General features: G+C 37.7%; 1 protein-coding gene across 2 annotated transcripts; it reads right to left on the bottom strand.

Annotated features, from left to right (window-relative positions):
• Positions 1-586: 586 nt before the first annotated feature.
• LOC135619970 (uncharacterized) lies at positions 587-21,215 on the bottom strand. 2 transcript variants are annotated; one of them, XM_065122513.1, is made up of 19 exons: positions 21,014-21,215; positions 20,879-20,944; positions 20,613-20,767; positions 20,123-20,236; positions 19,796-19,861; positions 18,404-18,487; positions 18,227-18,313; positions 18,017-18,108; positions 17,871-17,931; positions 15,838-15,897; positions 9,136-9,196; positions 8,207-8,314; positions 7,496-7,614; positions 4,943-5,014; positions 4,473-4,558; positions 3,904-4,000; positions 1,234-1,577; positions 1,083-1,119; positions 587-1,003 (listed from the first exon to the last, which is right to left on the bottom strand). In XM_065122513.1, exons 1-17 carry the CDS (start codon positions 21,162-21,164, stop codon positions 1,419-1,421), a joined length of 1,638 nt encoding a protein of 545 aa, XP_064978585.1. In that variant the 5' UTR covers positions 21,165-21,215; the 3' UTR covers positions 587-1,003; positions 1,083-1,119; positions 1,234-1,418. The 2 variants fall into 2 exon arrangements, with proteins under 2 accessions (XP_064978585.1, XP_064978576.1); XM_065122504.1 differs by having other exon boundaries at positions 587-1,119.
• Positions 21,216-21,974: the final 759 nt, after the last annotated feature.

A 21,974-nucleotide genomic window follows, 5' to 3' on the forward strand; every position in this document is an offset into this window, starting at 1 on the left:
AAGCAACCCATTAATGTATGAAGCTAAATAAGCATGGAGTTCAATACTACCTTATGATGGAGAAAATGTTAGCATATAAAAGCTAATTATTATGAAACAGGGATACATATAATATTGTCATAATTTCATTTTTCTTATATCATGCATTAAATTGAAATCAAATATTGAAATTTGATGCAAGTTGTACAATTAAAAAATAACTACAATAAATTAAAATGCATAAGATAATGTCAGATGTAAGTTTATTGCTACAAGGGCACACACGACTCATAATTATGGCACGATTTAGGCTTCAATGACCAAACTGAAAAACGAGTAAACATGATCAATCTCTGCTAAATTGCCACCTAGCTAGAAGATAATGGATAAATTTGAGTTCAGTTCAGGACAAGCAACTTCCTTGATTACATATAGAACTGTTTTCACCAGGAGCCATGATAAATATGAACACAAGATAAAAGACACAACTTCATATATTCTGTGACTGGCATTTTACTACTCCATAAATGATTCATAATATGCAAAACAAACGCATTCTGGACCTAAAACAAAATAAAAATGAATCAAAGCAAAAACCAAACCTATATAACTTAGAAGTCATTTTTTCCATTGAAATTGTGTGATTGCTTGACCAAAAATGTTAAAGAGCATTCAGCAAACAGTGCAACTGGCTAAAATAGTGAGCTGCCAAATGAAAACTTGATTCCAATCTATAAGCTTAATCCTCGTTCGAGTCCAACAACTGCAAGACACAATCACACATGCCTTTGAACATCCCAAAACCTCTTGGTTGTTTCTTGACTGCAGTTGATGTCTTCCACAGCAGTTCACTAGTCCTAACTTTTTCCAGGCAAAAATAACTACAGATTTGGTGATGAACTGCCATTTTTGTGGGGTGTCATTTCCAACTGCAATATGTTCCTACTTTGTTGTGTCATGAACAGAAACATAGTGTAATTGTAAATGAGTCGAGCTGAGCAACTTGCAAGACAAAGTCTAGCCGCTGCACGATATATCAGCAACAGTCAGATAATTACTATATTGCTGTCGAGGGAGCTAAAAAAAAGGCTATCTATTGACACCTGTTGAGGTACTTCCCTTGATTTTCCTTCAGTTAACCTGAAAAAAGAGGAGGCAACACTTACTGTAAGACACTAGAGTTGTTGGATCCCGTAATATGAAAAATGCAATATCATGAAACGAAACAAAGGAAAATAAAAGTGAAAAACTGACTGATAAAAGAAGAAGAATCTCATTTACTGAGCCATCCTAAATGAACTTTCTTGTCTCCGATATAATAATTTGCCCAGCTCACATCACAAGGTCAGATATCCACACAGCTCTGGACCTCTCCTGCTTAAAAGAAACATATAAATGCCCGGTGGAGGTAAAACAATATATGGTGCTAGCTAAACTCATTAAGGAATAGGCTTCTGGCATGTAGATCTTGAGGATTTGACTAGCCGAGCAGCAAAGGATCCATCGATGTGATGCTTGACTGGGTTTGAGAAGTAATAACCCTTCTCAGTAATACAATCTGGAGGGACAAATCCATGTACTGGTTGTACAACAAATTCCTGCAATATATTATTACAGAATTAAAGAAGTGTGAATAGACCAAAAAATAAAGTTCAACATAATCCATGTAACTATGCAGCACAGTCCAGTTTGCAGTTGCGGACATCATTTCATGTAAAAGTTAATATAGTTATCTAGGTTGCGAACAAGGTATGCAAAGATACATAAACCATGGTTTATGCAAAAATAAACACTTGTGGTTGGTATTGCCACTAATAAATAAATGATGAGAAGACAACCAAGTTCAGCAACAGATGTGTACTCTTTAAAATGGGTTTTGATCCTCGGTGTGGCATTAGCATAACCATACATCAATCAAAAGGTGAATAGTCACACCATGATCATTTGAAACCAAACTGGAAACTGTACAAGGTTTAATTAAAAATTACAGTTCCAAGTAAAGCCATGTCTAGTATTGATTACTTGGATTAAACCTATAATTTGATCTAAACATCAGATAACTATCAAGTAAATTTAGTTAGAACTTAACAAGAAATTCTGCTCCAATAAACTTGCAATAACACTTTTGTGAACATATATCAGTGAGCATACTAGAACATTCAGGAGCAAAGTCACATGAAGGCAAGGAATGCCTGTATCATGTATTGGATCTGTACCCATCACTGGCCGGAGCAGTAAGTACCATTGTTTCGAAAAGAGGAACACAGTGAAGCGAGGAAAGGAGAAAAAGGAAGAGGAAGGAAGAAGACGAGGCAGTGAAAGAAGATAAAGGAAGAAGGGGAGGTGGTGGAGGAAGAGGAAGGAAGAAGAGGAGCCAGTGGAATAAGATAAAAGAAGAAGAGGAAGAAGAAGAAAAACAATGGAGAAGGAAGAAGAAGAAAGAAAAAGAGGAGAAAAGCAAGGAGCATACTGGGGAGGAAGGTGAAAGCAAACTGTCATAGACTTAGCTAGAATTGCTTAAGTCGTGAGATACTCTTGTATTATCCATTCGCAAAGGATCAGTCTAGATGCAACCTCGCTTAGGTCTCATAGGCTTTACGTACAAACTTGTGAATCCAATCAACGTCCAACATTACCCCAAACCCCTATCCAAGTCTGTGCTACTCAAGTGGTTCCATGGTGTTGAAATGGTTAATGTTTTGCACCGTAGTCTGTAAAAGAAAAAGGCCATGACACACGAAAATTGGGTCATCTTGGGGCAATTTTGCCCATTCTAGTAAGCGGTCACTCTGTAGTTCTACAAGCTGTTCATGCTTACAGTTTTTAAGCAAAAACACACAAAAACAAGACAAAACACACCGCCAAACAAAATATACAAACAAACAAAAATGACAAACAATTCGTTGATAAAGGTGTTGCAAGTGTGCGATGACTGTCTGTGACATTCTCCCCACCTAAACTGTTGACGCTCTCGTCGATGCTTGTTGGTAGGTTTTGATGACTGCTTCTTCATGTTACAAGGCATCTTCGGGCTCCCAACTGACTTCTGTTCTGGGAAGCTTCCGCTACTTTACCAAATACTCGATCTGCTCTGCTTCATTGGGTAGCTTCATCTTACAATCAGCTAAAATGGCTTCAACTCACTTTTCATAAGAGGCTTTGAAACATTTCTAGAAGAATCTTATGGGTCTAAGTGGTAGGCCTTCAAGTTGCTTGCATAGAGTACATTGTGAATTGTGAGCCATGCCGATAGTTGCAACTTATAAGAGACATTGCCTACCTTATTGATGATTGGGAATGACCCTTCATACTTGCGCACCAGTCATTTATGCATTTTATGCCCAAAGAACTGAGTACAGTTCCACGCCTGAACTTATACGTATTGTGTGAAGGAACAATATGGCTTTAAATAAGAAATGGTATAGCATAAGTTAGAACAAATATAAAATCAGATCCATGCAAAAGGAAGAGTCCAAGTTACAGGAAGCTTAATGCTCAAATTATGATGATGGTTATGTATACTTTAGTGCAATAGCTTCATATCTTTTGTATGTTACTACACTAATGGTTTTATACACTAAAATCAAGGGTTAGGCTTGAATAAGGGAATACATATAAACAAGGTTTGTTCTACCATAACGTACCGCTCGATATGGGCAATACATACTGATTCAACAAGGGACTGGAACAAACGGTATATCAATATGCCCTATGTACCATGTGTCGGTATGCTCAGTACAACTCGATACATACTATACTGACAACTAGTAAATACAATGGTACGAACCGATAAGCCGAACCATGCATACAAATGAAGTTAGCTTATAAAATTTGTACAAAGTAAAAGCATAATAGGAAAATGACAAGTCTTACCTCTTGGACCTTGCACATAAAGAAAAATAAAAGAGGTTAAAGAGTTCATACTGGATGCCTGAGGAGAAATGCTGAAACCCTCTCCTCATTTTCTGCGGGATCAATGGAGCAAGTGCTATACACAAGTACACCACCAGGCTTTACCAACCTATTCATGTTAAAATGAGGATAAATACACAAGAAATTTCTCTAGTTCTCAAAGCATAGCAACAATAACATACTATTCAATGAATTGGAGCATAGGTTCATAGAAAGTAAAACTCACAATATAATCTGACAAGATACCACAATGTTACCAAAGAAAGGTTAAGGGTAAAGTGAAAAAATAGATGCACTGTAAATTTTATCAGTAAAAACCATTGTAGGATTTCCCTCCAATAGACCCCGGACCTGTTTATTATAAGGAAAATAGGACGACTTAACTGCCCATATTATGATCAAGGTACCTAACTAGGATATTTCTGAGACAAACTGATTATGATTACGGATATGTATACTCCTGGACAACCTATTGACAGAATAAAGCTAAATAAAAACAAAGAATCCTTTGAAATTAGATTTATTTAAAAGATATAAGGACAAGGACAGAATAAAGTTAAATAAAAACAAAGAATCCTCACATGGAAGCTGCATTAAAGAGCTCATCCTGCAAATTCATCAATTGCTCCAAATCTTCTAACCGTCTATTCCAGCGTAAATCTGCTCTCTTTTTAAAGAGAAAAGGCCAAAAGAGCAAGGGAATAGATTAAAAAAATCCAGAAAGATTGCTATAACCAAACAATCTGGTTATTCCTACCAATCTTGGTGTGCAATGAAAGACAAAAATGTTATTTAGAATGATAGCAACTTTGATATACAATCAGAAAGCCATGTGGTTGACAAGATCTGATTGACAACATATCAATTGATCCATGCATTTCTCCTAGCAAGTAAATCACTGAACTGCATCCAACTAGTTACTTAACAATTAGTTCAACACTTTTTGTATGATCAAGGACTTCACCTTACATATGTCTCAGGTATCTTGATCTACCTTGCATCTGTTTCAGTCAACTAACCAAAAGAGCCTCCTAAGCAAAAAGGTACGTACCTTGGATAGGACACCAAGTCCAGAGCAGGGAGCATCCAACAAGACTTTGTCAAACTTCAAATTATGTTTTTCCTAAAGGGAGGAAAATATAATTTATCAAATTTTAAATATGCAGAACAGGTCACGTAAGTTGTTTCTCAGAATATTACTAAAGCAAGAAAATAAAGCATCATGAGAATATGCAACCTATGTATCAGAGTTAGATTAAAACAAGAACATAAAGTAATCACAATATTGTTTTTAAGACCAGCAAATAAGGAATTAATGTCATTTGACTCTAATATTTCAACTTACTACAACATACAAATTTATATAATTACAGTTTAACTGATATAAAAGGACTTAGTAAACTTTAGAACAGACAAATTTGTTGTTAATCGTATGGCCCATTAGACCATCATCGATGACCAACTCCACTGGGCCAACCCACATGTGGGTTATAGACCTAACATGCTCAGCCCAATAGCACACCTATATAACGAGGCAAGACACTTCAATCCTCGTAGATGCTTCCATTGTCACTGCAATCGTTGTCGTGGAACGATGACTCACCCGCAAGGCGCTGTTTCCCATTAACTGTGATCATTGCCAAAGCGGTGGGGATCAATTCCTTATCTTGCAATTCCAAATGCATGTAATTATTTGGCAATTCTGGATGCGGGCCAGTGCATTGATTGAGAATTATGGTTGATGTGGGCCAGAGGTTGGACAGACAACGGAAAAAGAGAGATAGAGGCACAAAAGAAAGAAAAGAACAGTCGTAGTGTGAAGGAGAAGAGGAAGGAGCTGGGAGGGAGAGAGAGTGCAGGTGAGAGTGAAAACATAAGAGGCATATTGTACTGCTTTATTTCATTTGTTCAAGCACATTCTGGACACTATTCAATGTGCCATGGTAAGTTTATCAACAAAAATTGTTTCTTTGTTGTGACTTGCGAGTTGCGAGGACTTATAATGTATTATTTTATCCTCGATGCTACAAGAATATTTTCCTGTCTCATGGTAGGCAGCACAACAATGATAGAATGAAATTTTTTAGAATTTATGAACCAACAAACATGACAGTTCAAATGGTCTCATAGAATTAGAAGAGATGTGCACCCATTATGGTAGGTAAGGACCCAACCTCCATCCATAGTTGGGAGAGAATATATGGAATGTGTTGTTGAACAGAGTAGAGAAATAGGGAAAAAGATTAGGGAAGAGAAAGAAAGAGAAGTGTGAGACTAGAGAAGAGTAAGAGACTAGAAAAGAGAAGCTGCAAGTCTCTTTCTAATTTAAATCTGAAGTGATTCATCCATATTAATAAGCTCCACTATTTATAGGGGTTTAGGAGCCTAGGCATAATCAATAAAGATAATAATTCCCAAGAATAATCTCTTAGGGAACTTGTATGCCTTGTAGAATCCCAAGATCTGACTTCTAGGATACCTAAATAGTAAAGAGTGTACTTAATACAAGAGTGCACTTAATACAAAATTAAAGTCCGAAGGTTAACATCTAGAAAGACCGAGAGACTTTAATTTTTCATACAACTCCTAAGTTTCTAGGCCAATTAATTGATAACTTTTTGTTGATTTCTTTGCCTACAATAAAGTTTCCTGGAATCCTTCATAAAGCTAGATGATTCTCCATTAGAATGTCTTCCTAGAGGTGGCAAATATATGACCATCAGAATATAATGAAGTGTCCTGAGTTGTAGCTATACTCAGGTAGGTGTGTGTGTGTGTGTGTGTGAGGGAGATAATTCGGGGTAATCATGTATCCATCATTTTAGCAATCACATAACTCAATAAAATCATTGTCGTTACTTATATACATGATTTTAAATCTCGATCAAGTACCAGCATTATTTCTTGATTGGACAGGTATAATGCTTACCTTTGAAAAGATATATAAGTACCAACATATACTGTCTGGTACTGTTAGCATTATAATGAATATTGAATGGTACCAAACTTACAGTGGCCAGTTTCATCTTTATTTTTGCATCATTTGAGAGCCTACCACATCCATGTTGCTCCAGTTACTAGGCACTACCTCGTTTGCTTTGATGGTCTCTTCTTTGCATTTTTATGCTTATGTTTTATTATAAGTCACATCAGGAAAGTGCATTAGGACATTAGACAGCTATGAAGAGCCTAGGACTGATTTGTCCTGTCATTTTCTTGTGTATTGTATAAGATCTAGATAGAGATTAGATTGCAGATATACATCTTAATTACAATGGGATATTTGATGTTTGTGATTGGATAATTATATGTGGATTTCTTAGGCATGGAAAAAATTGGGCTTAAATTATTTTATATAATGCTTGTAATAGGAATGCAATCAAACTTTAGATGTTTGAAATTCTAAATATTCAAAATATTTCTGGGTGTGATATTTAGTGGCTAACCCAAGAAACAACCTTCCAACCAAAGCATTCAAATGAAGCAGATAAAACAAAAGAAATGCATAACCTATAAAGACTGGTGATACTTGAATACGTAATTGGTACTTACTAAAGAAAACTCACATCCAACTTAAGTCATTAAATTTGGACCATATACTCACAGCATATAAACGAAGGTCAGCATTGGTGGTAGTGACCACATCATTGACATTATGTGACCTGGATGCTTCTTTGAGAATTCTTAAGCGGCCTTTATTTACATCAATTGCCAATACCATACCTAAAAAAAAAATCAAACTTAATTTCAAGCTAAATCTTTACAAAATGACAGGAGAAAATGAAATCAAAATCTATAAAGGCAAGTAGGAGAGTAGATTTGATTGTGAGCCACAATTATCTGCCACAGGTAAAGAAACTAAAGATTATACAAAGGAAAGCATGGTAAAAAAATTGTTAAATAGATCATTACTGTCAGATTATTATGTGCATCAGATGTATCACTTTGATTTTTTTTCCAATTCAGATAGGCTATCAAACTTATCAAAATCTATCTACTCTAAAGAACAATTTAAATGGAGCTAGTTCATAACTTGCTCCTACTAGCATCAACATTTGCTCTATTGCATAATAACAATTTAGAAAAGACTATAGTTGGATCATCATTTCAAATAAGCCAATTTAAAAAATGTGCTATCAAATGCTTCACAGTGCCAAAAGTAGGCAAAATATTGAAGATAGAACTGGATGACCACTTGATACCACTAGAACTTCTTCGGACATGTTTATCATGTCAAATGGAAATAGAGAACTGCACAGATATATGAAGAAACAACTAAACCAGGAACAAAAGTTTTGATTTTAGATTAGATCACCTTGGCTTTTTAAACGTGAAGCCATAAAAAGAGTCTTTCCACCAGGGGCAGCACAACAATCAACAATGGTGTCTCCGGGTTGTGGGTTCACAACAGACACAACTAGACCTGTAATAAAATGTTGATTAATTTGTGTAAGGCTCTAAATAGGTTCCATATGGAGGCCCAAAAACAGATCAGATTAGATCTGAAAGATATTCTGATAAGCTGTGTAGCGGTTATCATTTTTAGTACTCCACATCTACTAGATTCATAAACATATTTAGGAACTCAAATTGAAAGAATAAAAATTGGCTAACAGCCTTTGTAACAGATAATAAGTGATGGATCATATAGCGAACTCCTATCAAATGCTTTGAGATAATTCGTGGATCTAAAGATAAAATTTGAAAATTCAGAATAATAAACAAACGACAATATGTTCTAGGGGGCATGAAGAAGGATACACAACTTAAATTTGCGTATGGAATTAAACATACCAACTAGGTCTGTTTTGACCTTGCATTTAAGGACCAAGAGTTATTAATACTTGAAATGACAGTTTCACTGGGTTTCTAAAAGCATGGTATTGCATACATCCATGAGGGGATCATGCTCATACTTGATATGAGCATGAAAATGGATGTGCTGGACAAGTATTTATTTTTGTTGTCTTGATGTCAACCTAGAAAACCTGGAACTGAAGGTCTTAGTAGCAAGCAAATGATTGAATAATTATCCATGGTGAAAAACCAACCTAAGAGCTTGTCTTGGTATGCCAAGAAAATGTAAAGAACTGAAAACTCATCAAAGACAGGGATTGAGAATTCTGTTGTAGATACCCGTAGTAATGGTTGTGTTGTGCACTAAAAAGAAAATTTTATTGACAATATCAGAAGCATAGTTTACAATTTTCACAAAAATAGACTGACATGATGACATTCACTAACCTGCACTCTCATCCTGAACTGAACATATACCTTCTTTTAATAGGCCAGCTTGTATAACAGTCTAATAGAAGTAAAAAGAAGAAGAAGAATTTAGAAACAGTAATATATTTAAAAAAGGCTATTCCAAAGTAACTAAGACAACAAGCATAACCCAAACTTGTTCTAATTTATTAGAGGTTTTGAGTTTGAAGCAGATACGACTTTTTCCGAATAATCTTTAGGTTGTGTTGGTGTCCCAAATATTGTAGTATAAAGTGGGACTGCTTCAACAAATATCCTAATAGGTTTAGGAAATTTCTTGATGGTTTCATACCTACTGAAAGTCAAGATCCAAATTAACATTTATTATTATAATTTCTGAAAAAAAATCCTTCCAGTGTTGGATTCCATTAAGAATGATTTGGGGGTTGGATACAAAGAGTTTTTTTCCGTGCCACTGTTCTGTTGCAGACAACATCACTAATCAAACTAAAAGCCATGAAATGACAATTTTTCCTTTTTTCTAACAACTTTTTCTTACATTTCCTTCTATCTCTCTTTAACAACAAAAAAAGTGTGAAATTCAAACCTCCTAAAGTGCATGCACCAGGTGAGTTTATGATAAATCACAATATTTGACTGTATTCTTTTCATAGCAAATGAGAAAATAGTTGCAATAGAACAATAGGCTTAACTAATTAGTTAAGTGCCATTGACATATTAGAAAACTACTAAAAACAAGGGGCTAAAGATGCATCAACCAAAACTGGTATATTTAATAGGAACAGTATAGGTTCCATAAGTATTGGTCTGTCAAGAATTTGAAAAGAGTGAAACCAAAAAACTTTGTACCGGGCTATCACAAACAAGTTCATAAACAAGGTGTTCAATGCAATGTTTCTGAGTGTCCATGTTTTTCAGTTTTGTTCATGTTTTGAACAGTATGAAGAGGGCTTGGCACCCCATTTTTGTTGACATTTGTGGTAATTTAAGGTCTATATACATAGGTTGTGTAAGGTCGTTGTGCAAAGATAAAGCTGCCCAAAAACAAGCCATCCAAGCAACCATTTTGCGTGATTTTTGAGTGTGCAGAGTAGTGCAAAATGTTAGCCATCTCAGCATCATAGAGCTACCCGGGTGACATAAGACTAGAAGGGCCTTTGGGGTACTATCTAAGGCTAGTTTGCTTCCTTGTTTTACAATAGTATCATGTGGGCACTGTTAGGAACTGTTAGGAACGAGTCGGCACTAAGAGGGGGGGGTGAATCAGTGCAGCGGTAAAAACGTCGGTTCTGAAAATTCTTTCGTATGTTGAAAACCGATTTCGAAAACTTGAAAGCGTATGCAAGTGTAGGCATAGTAAAAGCACAGTAAAGAGGAGAGGCAGTTTGCTATAAGAGTAAAGTACTCAAAGGAAACGCAAACCATATTTTTATAGTGGTTTGGTCGTCGTGACCTACATCCACTCCGCCAATTCCTCTTCCGTAGAGGCCACCGCCATCCACTATCGGTCTTCCTTCAATAGGCGAAGACCAACCACCTTTTACAACTCGATTCTCCTTTTACCGAGTTTAGGAGATAACCCTTACACCCCCACTTACTCCTCTCTCAAACTATTTTAACACTTAGAACTTTTGAGAGGAGTTCACACAAGATTGCAGTAGCGTTTCTTTCTATTTTTACACTCAAGTCTTGTGTATCTTACCCAAGGATGAGAGAGGTATTTATAGGCCTCAAGTTGATTCAAATTTGGAGCCTAAAAACATCTCATCCCGAGTTCGGGCGGTACCACCGCCTGTGCTCGACGGTACCACCGCTAGTGTCAGTCTGACACTGCACTGGGCGGTACCACCGCCCAGACTGGCTGTACCACCGCCTATCACAATCTCAGAGACTGTGTCACGACGGTGTCACCTCTTGGGTCACTGTTTAGGCCTCTTATTGGGCCCAACACAGTCCTTACATTGGCCCAACTGGCCCATAATTGGGTTGGCCAAATTCCAAACTCAATTACGTGCTAACTACGAAATCTAAGATATATTTAAGCTAAACAACTCCGTAAGTCTTGGTTTCTTCCGGCGATCTTCTGACGAACTTCCGACGATCTCTCGGCAATGTTCCAGCGGACTCTCGGCAAGCTCCTGGACTTCACGACAATCTTCTTGGTAAATTTCGACGAGCTTCTCTGGCAAGCTCCGAGGCTTCTTGGCCAATTCCGACAGAACTTCCGACAAACGTCCGGACTTCCGACGAACTCTCGAACTCCCAACGAAATCGCGTCCTTGACTCCGGGACTTCATTTTGCTTTATGCCTTGCTATCGTAGTTAATCCCACACATGTAAAAACACACTTCGATCTAGACAATTAATACTAAGCATGAATCATGTTGTCCGGTATGTCATTGGTCCCTCGACGCTTCGTCCGATTCTTCGGCGCATCATCCTCTCTTGCAGCTTATTGCCCAATCGACCAGTTGACTCCGCAACTCCGATATCCTTGGCGCAATATCCGCTCTTGTTGGCCCGATGCCCGAATCAATGGCCCAAAGCCTTCTGTCAATACGTCGACCGATCCTCCGGTTCGACGTCCAATCTTTTGACATGTTCCTCCGGCCCAACATGATTCTTCCTGCTTTAATTGTCTCATCCTGAACGAAGCATCCTACGTCACTAAAAACGCAGATCAAATCATAAACACTTATCAATTGGTTTCATCATCAAAATCCGAGATTCAACAGGCACTTATGAGAACTTTTGGCTACGATGGACCGCCTTGGACCCTTTCTGCACGACCGTTCAAAGCTTGGGAAGTCTATGTTTGCATTTTGCATTATCTATCAAGTGTTTGATGAAATGTCTACTTGTGAGATCTCGAGTTATCAAGTTTTTTCTAACTCGTATTCTCTTTTGCAAATCCTAATTAAGAAATACTCTTTAGGGACCCTAAAAGATTATGGGGAGACAAATCCAGCTAAGTTTGTGACAGATAGTATCAGAGTAGGCAAGCACATTTAGAAATACTTGGCATGCAAGCATGGGGGACCTAGCGGGGCTGAGTTGAGGGCAATTATCACACACGATCATTTAAGGGACACAAGCATAGAGATGTAAGAAAAGGAGTTGCTCAGATAAACAGACATTCGAGATTAGCATTTAGATGAATTGCCACCTTTTATGTGAGAGGCATCACAAGAACAAGCGAGCTGAGAAAAACACGTAGTGCATAAAGGTTGGGATGGCTGAGTTCAAGCTGCGACTCGACATTGGCAACTGAACTTAACAGTGCTAAAGGCAAGCAGGGGTGCTTGGCAACAGATACGACCGTACAAGGAGAGATGGGTTGCTCGGTGATAGAAATAATTTGTGTAAAGCTCGTAAAGGCGAGGAGAATTGCTAACTCAAATAATTCAGTACTCATGCAAGGGCTTATATGCGGACAACGGACTGTTCGTGACCATCCTAAGGTGCTCAAAATTCAACACCATGGAGCATGAAAACTTTGTCTTCGATATGGGAAAGATATGTCCGTAAGAGGCTGAATTATACAGTAGGTTCAACATATTGCTGGGCCTTATAGGGCGTAGCGAGGGCTGCATTAATGAAGAGTTGCAATCTAATAAACGCAATCGTGGTGGCAGAACAACGTATAGCTTATTAAGCAATGCGGAGTCCAAGGAGATGGTGGTCTCCGAAACTTTCAAAGGGAAGGATGCGAAAAGAAACTGCTCAAACAAGACATATATCTAGGAAGGATAAGTTTGGATTCTTTAAAGGGAGATTCATATGCAAAGGACCGCACATGTTGAGAAAGATACCTCAAAGACGAAAGCTCCATAAAGCTCAATGAATTAAGCAAGCAACGAGAAGTCGTCGCAAGATCTTGCACGAGGTTATGTGTTGGTGAACACATTACAAGATCAAGTGGGGCAGCGACCTAAAGCAACACCAAAACGAAGGCACACTTAAAGCTTATATGGAGATCGAGCTTAACGGAGGATTGACCTATAAAAAAGTGGGCATGAGGGTCACATCATCTCAATGCAAACCGAGGAGCAAAGTAACTTTAGTGGAACTTAGTGAAATACCCAAGCCACATGAAGAGAGTCGATTTAGAAGATAGAATATAGAGCAAAGGCGTGAAGCTTTCCTTGGACAAAGATCAAGGGAGGTTAAGGACGTGAACTTTTGGAAAGGAAGAGCTAAACCATATCGTTTCTTGCGTTTCTCATTTTGATGGAGCAGACTCATCTTGCATGATGCTAAGGTCAAAGGAAGCTTCGAGGCATACGCACCTTATCTCGATAAAGCAATTAATAGAGAGACTAAAGCGAGTCAACTTGTAGAGGCGAAGTTGGAGTCAAAATACTTTATGATGAGGTAAGAGGACGCGGAGGCAAGTACTATTGAAGAATATGCCACTGTGTTGTCATTTGAGTTGCTGCAAAGGAAGTTGTACATAACAGAGATTGTGCTAGAGGCAGAGGCCAAGGATCCAACAAATGGTGCACTAAACTATTAGTGAAGTCAATGGACCTCGAGAGTTGCTGGGTGATGAGCTGTCATAGAGCTATGCTTTGTCCATGTGTGACCCAAGAGCGAGTGGACGAAGGTCGATTCCCAAAGGAGGAAACACAATCAAGAGTGATAGAGACCTTGTGATGCGTCGACAAAGGCCACAGATGCAAAGATCGCAATTTGAGTTCATCACATCTATCAAAATGCATTGGAGATGCCAATATAAGGTAATATGGTGCAACGGATAGCAGTGGAACAGTTCAAGGCAATATGACACATATGGGAGAAGTCCCATGAGGAACTTGATTATCCAAAAGGATAATTGGAGCTATTGGGAGCTTTGCTTCGATGAGCAATATAATGGCAAGAACGATTATAGATTCAAGGAGTGAATATCATAGTACCGCAGAGACAGGTCTTTAGTGCATGCACCAAATCTTGCATCGGATATAAGCCTTGGTCATCAGCATATCGGGGTTGTGTATTACCAAAGGGGACTTCCGAATACAAGTACCAATGAGTCCCATGAGGGACTTGATTATACAGAAATATGATCGGAGTTATTGTAGAGTCAGACTGCTCTAGAACTCATATTCTCATGAGGGAGCCTGACAAGTTAGAGGATAATGCCGAACAAGTGAACGTTATTACCAAGGACGTTAAGGAGCGTACAATAAATGCAAGCCCTACAACATGATAGCGGAGACCATATATAGGAGTTGCAGTATGCCTTCCTATCAACCAAGGTGAACTGCTTAAAGAACACAAAGGTGTTAAAGCAGATGGTCGAAAGAGGCGACGAAGCGATGACCAGTCCAGAAGGACTTAGCTATCCAAAACCAAAGATTGATCAAAATGGGGATGGATTCGAAAGAGTGCCACAATGCCACCGAGGTGGATCTATCAATCACGAAGAAAAGGGAGGCAGATGTAAGGTGATAGATTGTAGCATCGTGGGCTATAAAGAACTATGATACTGCAGAGGCAGGACTTCCATGGAGTCATCGATCCCTTCATGGTCATGAAACAAGCCGAGGTGGAGAATACGGTGACAGACTCCAAGTGTCAAGGCAAGATAGAAGGGTAGAGGCTAAAAAACTTCGTAAAACCACTATCGATGGCCTTCTCATCAAGATAGCCGAAAGTGAGGGACTTCGGGTCGATAGGAGAGTGCTTAACCAAGAAACGAAGTAGACAACCATTTTCGATGATTTATGGGTGTGCAATAGCAATGTAAAATGTCAACCATCTCAACACCGTAAAGCTACTCGGGTGACGCAAGACTGGATGGGCCATTGAGGTATTGTTTAAGGCTAGTTCACTGCCTTGTTCAACAACAGTGTCATGTGGGCACTTTTAGGAATTTTTAACCGCGGTGGACCACCTTGGACCCTTTATTGGGCAACCGTTTAGTTTAAAGCTTACGATGTCTATCTTTGTATTTTGCATTGCCTATCAAGTGTTTACTGAAATGTCTACTTATAGGATTCTGAGTTAAATGCTTCTTCTAACCCATCTTCTCTTTTACAGGTCTTTATGGGACCCTAAGAGGTTATGGGGAGGCAGATCCTTTACAAACGAACACATAAGTGAGCCGCACGACTTAGACAAATCCAAAGTCTGTGACTGGGCGATATTGCAAACCTTGATTAATAGTATCATATTATTAGCAAATCGATAACTATATACACCTAGATCAACATGGCATATCTGCATTCCCCTCTCTCAACTCGAATATATTATGATGCAAACTAGAGGAAAGATAACTATATTAGCCTCATCAACACAAATTCAAAGACATCCACTTGAAACTAATCATACACTTCACCTCATTTTATTAAATCAACCAAATTCACCAAACAAGAGGCAGATTTCAAATCCATGGCCGAAGCCCCAATGCCTCCCCAATATAACCCTATACAACAAAATCAAATCTTCTATAACATGAGTAAAGATCAAATTTTTCAGGATGTATATCACATGAAATCATCCTATACCATAATTGATACATGCCATATGAAGAACATCTCTCGCATTACATCATGCAACTAGTACATGTTGACATAGGAGAAACATTTCATGTAAAATCATTTTGGTAACAGTTGTATGGTAGGAAAAAAAACACATTACTAAATAATAAACATATCAGCATGATGACCAATATAGTTATCATTTACCGGTATGGACCGGTAAGGCAAACCATGATACCTGCATTCCAGTTTGGAGACGAACAAAATCCTCCAAAAACGTAGAAAGCTCATGAGGAACCTGAGCTCAACAATGATTAAGTTAAATACAAAGTCAAAATTCATATTCTATGAAAACTTAGTATTCAGTCATGCTAGAGGCATACAATTTTCTTGCATTAAGTGATTTACCAAAAGGGTTTTCCTTCTTACAAGCTATTTTTTTGTATAAAAGTTCAATAGGAAAACAATGGAGATTCACCAGGTTAAGATTATGACCTCCCACTTAATTTTTGAGAGACTAAGCCTACAGAGATAATAATTTATCTTAACGGCCTACAAAAGAAAAAAAAAAAAGAGCAGGTTTTGAAGATCATTGACTAAGATATCCACACAATCAAGAAAACAGTTATTCTTCAAAAGTAAAGCATTTCAATAATTTTCTGATAGAGCCCTGACAAAGAATCATTTGTTATGCATCAAACAAGGTTGGGGTGGAAAGAAATCTTGAGCTCATTCCATTGCTTCTGCATCAGGAATCCAATTAAGTATGGCGACACACAATAGGATGCTAAAACTAGGTTTTATTCGACTAAAAATTAACCTATAATTTGGGTTCAGTTAAACAAAGATAGGACAAAGCCAGCTAATGTGAATTAAGAAGGGTAGTAGCTTACTAGTCTACAAGTCCATGTTTATCATCAACCCTGGTTAATATGAACCAATAATAGGTCCAATACTATCAGTACCCCACGTGGTTAAGTATCGTGAATAGCAACTCTGAACAGTAAGCCTTTTTTCCACTTAAGGAGGGGGCTTGGTCAACATGAGCTTTTAAAAAAGAAATAGAACAAAGCATGGTTCGTCTTACCGATCTATACCAGTATACCGATCGACCATCGGTACGTACCGAACTATACCAATGTATCAATACATGGTACAGTGGGATGTACCAACAAACCGATATATATCACTCATACCAGTCCCTTATCGGGCCGGTACATACCACCTGTATTGGGCGGTATGCCGAGGTATGACAAACCTTCAACAAAGGCAGTGAGCCTCTCTTCTACTATTTTCAGTTTCCTCCTATTTTCTTTTCAAAATCTCTTGAATAATATCAGTACCTAGTTGGTGTTTTGTCACTGAAAAAAGTTGAGCAAATTTCAGTTAGTTTTAGTTTTTTAATAGCATTTCAGTGTTTCTGCTAAAATCAATTATTTAAGAATATATTTGAGCTGACATTTTAGGATAAATTGTGAGGTCAACCATCATTCTCTTTTCTCCCAGATCTCTTCAAGCGAAGTGATCAAAGTTTCAAATACCAGTATAACCAGTACATACTAATTGGTTTTTAACTGTTCAAACAAGAACTCGCATAGGGCCATATGGCTTGGTATTTATTGGTACGTTTTTTTTATAGTGATACTGATATCTTAAACCTGAAAAATCAATGGCAGGTGGCAATGGTACAACAACAGAGATGAAGCGTACCGGTGGAATAAGTTGGCCAGGACCAAAGTACCCTGTGGTCTTTAGCACAAACCTAGACATAAGCACATCCACCATCTCCTTCTAGGGTAAGCTCTGTCTTAAAAGAATACCTGAAACCAACTTAAAATCAGATGAATGAAATTTATCTCAGTCACTTTTAGCTTTCTTCTATTTCAGTCCAACTTCAGGACAAGTATTTGAGAAGCCAAAAAGTTGGGTTCAATCCAGAAATCAGACATCCTAGCTGGACCAAGCTCAATTGACCCCTATATCCATATCGCGATGGTGATCTAATTTGCACATGAAATTTTAGAGTAGACAGCAATAATTCCAGCCCAGCTCTCAACCAAGAAAATATTCCATTGTGGCATATCTTGCAGGTAGAACACAAGAAAGAATTATGCTATAAGCTCTACAAACCTTTTAGTCTGGTGGAAAAATTATACAATCAAAAGTGATCTTGATTCTTAGAAAACACACCCCTTAGATGCGACAAGGCATTCACACTAGAGAATAGCTTAAGATAAATATGTGCTAAAACAGAAAAGCCAAGCAAATCACCTTCAAAGATTTCAGCCGATTAACAAGATCATTTCTTGTATAACCTTTTGCAGTGTTAACCCTAACAGGAAGTGGCTTCACATCAGTTATACAAAAATGAAAAAAATGTAATAAGCTAAGATGAATTAACAAGATGATATGCAAACCTTAGGCCAAAGCATGGATCACTATTGTTCCAATTCATTAATCTCACAGATTCTTCGATCCCCCAAAATTTCATCCATCTCCTCACCATCCACTATACAGCAAAAAACAGTTTTGCTTGCACCTTTCTATATAAATTAAATGGGCCTCAACTTGCAAAGAATTCATACACATTGCTACCGACGTGACTATTAACACGGGAAAAAGCTCACCACAGGGTGGGAATGTATAATGGCCAGAGCACGAGCTTGTGCACGATCATCACCAGCTACCTTTGGGAGGGGAAGTGAATCTGTTTCCTGCAACAGAAAGGACACCAAGGTAAAACAAAAACAAGTTGACCAACAAATGTTTTGTCAAACAAACCCAATGACTATATGATCTCAGACCTTCAGCGAAACCAGCTTCCGCAAAATCCCATTCACCAAATTTCCTGCTCCAGGCCTTAGAGCCCTTTTTGCAAGTTTTACATTCTAAAATTTTAAAAGAAAGTTACAATAAGTTTTTGTATTGCCGTTTCAAAAAATCTAGTATAAAGAATAACCAAAGCAGAATGTATATCATTAGAATAAATGGACATCAGATAGTAAATCATTATCATCTAAATTCTGAAGGGCTTATAAATGTATGAGGCTTTTTTTTCTTGAAACTCTTACACTCTTGGCCATACACTTCAAGATAATATGACTTTAAGCTCTTCAAGAACAAAAAGAAACACATTAAAATAAGAAAAATGAAGAAAATTCTCTAATTATTAACATGTATTCTTTTTTATGACCATATAACATCAGAAACAGCTAATCAACATGAATGTGACGTGCTTCAGCTGCAAGGCAGTTGTCAAAACTCAATCCGATATTTACATGCAATGCAAGAATGAACAAGTATAATAACTACTTTCACTTTCCAGCTAAGTACACCACTGCAGCAGCTGTGATCAACAGGAGTTTGCCAAATAAAATGTTCCAAAAGCCACACAGAGGCTTCTTATCCCACTCTTATTTCCTAGAAGTATCCCGGATAAGCATCTTTCTTTCATTCACGTGAAAAGAAATATTAATCCTATCTTGTGCATCTTGAGTGTCTCAAAGATCACAGGCTAGCTAATTAGTCAACTAGCATCATGAAAATATGATAAACCTTAAAAAGAAGACGAGTTCTAATTTCAGGGTCACCAGCCTTCTACCTACACACTAAAACTCTGCAATTTCAGGCACCACTCAAACATCCCTTCCAAGTGCTGCTTACCTCTGCTATTGGAACAGTGTATTAACTTATCTCTAGAACACCAAGAAATTCTGGATTTTATGAACATCATAAACTCGATGCATGAAAGTTTCCTTCGATTAATTACCCAACAAAGAAGGTGTCTAAACAGAATTTACTGATACAGAAAGAAAAGAACCAAGCCCTGAGAACATAACTCATAATCCTGAAATAAAAACTTATAACACAAGATCCATATGTTTAATCCAAGAAGCTTTTAGTAGGTCAAACATTCTAAATATTGAAAATTATGCAAATTTGGTAAACTTGACAACCATCTACATTGCATAGGTGGCACAGGGACCATGGATCAAATAACAAGTCATGGATAAGAGGAATAAATATTTAAAAAGCAATGCAAATTGAATAGAATCATGAAGTTTCATAATACATAGCATCAAACTGAAAGAAAAAGTTTTGCCTTGCCTCTTTCATGATACTTAACGTAACAACAATTCGGGACCTATTTATACTTGTACATAAACTAATTTCAAAGTAGAGAGAAAGAAATATACCTCGTCAACAACAGCATATGGGGGCATGCCTAACTTGATGATCTCATAAAACCCAATACGAAGTACCTAAACATTGAAAAGAATGCTGCTATATATATATCATGGAATAACAAGTTAACGACAACTGAAATTTTAGAGGTAATGTAAATATTATCAAATATTATGATATGTCAAATAAAACATATGAATCAAAACAAACTTCTGTAATAAGCATCTCATATAACATAGCCTCAAAATAAAATCTCAGAGACCTAGATGCCACACTTTGTTAGATATTTTAAAATGCGCTGATAGTCTCAATGCTCCAAGCATATAAAAGAATTATACTTGCAACAGAAGTGGTTCCATGTCTCTAAACATCTTCTCCTCACTGCAGAGAGACATGATGAGATGATCAAGATAGCGTCTCCAACGGACAGTTCCTCCAACGATTTCAGTCACCTATAACAGAATGTACATTACATAAGTTCATCAAAGAACACAAGATTCACGTGGGATGAGTTAATTTGATTTATTTCATTTACGTAGTGAAATAAAGTTCAGATTTGGTGATGTCCATCTTCCCTAAATAGAGATAAAAAAGAAAAAGAAAATAAGGCGAATTTCATTAAAAATAAAAAAAGATATATAAATGGGGCACCAATATTCAAGTAGTAAAAAGATAATAATAATTTTCTTTACCGAGTTCTTTTTTATCAGATCATCCATATTTTTAGACGCAATTAAAGACACCACCACGATTACGAGTAACCATGAACGTGTCTACCACACAAGACCGAAGGGAATGAGAAGAAAACAAGATGCAGCTCTACGCTACCAATCTCATATCTCTATCATCCAAATCCCGCGTACGGAACCCAAGCGTCCTCTCGACGTAACCCATCTCATTCTCCGCCGAATTCCTCCCTTTCTCGTTCAACAGGTCTGCGAACGCACCACCATGCTCGATCCTTAACAATCTCACTGCAGATGCTATTCCTCACCAAGAAACAACAGTCGAACAATCACGCATTCTGAAAGGAGAAAAAAAAAATCCAAACGAGAGAAATGAAAGCAATCTCTGCTTCCTTTCTAGACCCATACCGGCTCTATGGGGGGAAATCTCCGCAATTAGATTATCACTGGTCTTCTTTCTTGAACCAGGAGGCCCTGCAGCATGAATTCGCTCGTTGGGTTCAAGAAGATTCATAAAGTAAGCAAATCAGAAACAAAAGAGACCTGCTGCGCGATGCGAGATCCGGGCGTTGGGAATCGAGGCGAGAGGGGGGAAGAAGGTAGAAGAGGATTTCCTGGGGGCGGACAGGGCACAGACGGAGGAAGAGAGGGGGAAGTGGGAGTAGGAAGTGACGGCTCCCACCATTTTTGCCATGAATGGAATTCTTGAAAGATGAGATGGATAAAATATCGTGATGTGAAATTGGGTAGTCAGCATTCGGTTGCATATGTAGCCGTACCCACAGTTTTGATGGGCTGTAAGAAGGTTCTCTATTGATTACGGCTTTGATGGGCCGCCATTGCTCGTCTTTTCTGAAACCCGACAATCTTGTGGGTTAGATGGGCTCGTGTTTTCGTTGTTATGGTTAACCGAAACTAAATCGGTTTGGAATTAGAATCGAAATCGAAATGTGCGAGGGTTAAAGACGAACCAAAATCAGGGCCTAATTCCTAAAAATTAAAATTGGTTCTAAATCGATTAAATAAATATTAAAAAAGAAGAATAAAACATAATGACATGGGTTGAAATTTTGGTGGAATAATTTATTTTTTTTATTAATAGGTGATAGGATTATAATTTATATTTTTGACACACTCTCACACACGTGCGTGGCAGATGACTCAACCTAACAAACATGAAAGTAAATCGGAATATTTATTTTATAAGCGTACAGGACTAATTAGATGTACATTCACTCCATCAATAACGATTCCCTGCTGTTATGTTCACTGTTTTAATAACGATTCATATGCAGAGAAAATAAACTCTCAGAAGCTCTTTTAACCCAAGCTTCGACAACAACTAGCATAACTAGCTTTTGAACATAATAGATGATTTGACAGTAGAAAATATTCATCATCGAATCACATCGAATGCATTTTTGTGGTGGAATGAATTGTCCTCACCAGATTTCGAGATTACCCTTGTTTAAATACATCAAGTGGAATGATATCATATTGTATT

Source organism: Musa acuminata, chromosome BXJ1-3 (assembly GCF_036884655.1).
Source record: "Musa acuminata AAA Group cultivar baxijiao chromosome BXJ1-3, Cavendish_Baxijiao_AAA, whole genome shotgun sequence".
NCBI lineage: Eukaryota > Viridiplantae > Streptophyta > Magnoliopsida > Zingiberales > Musaceae > Musa > Musa acuminata.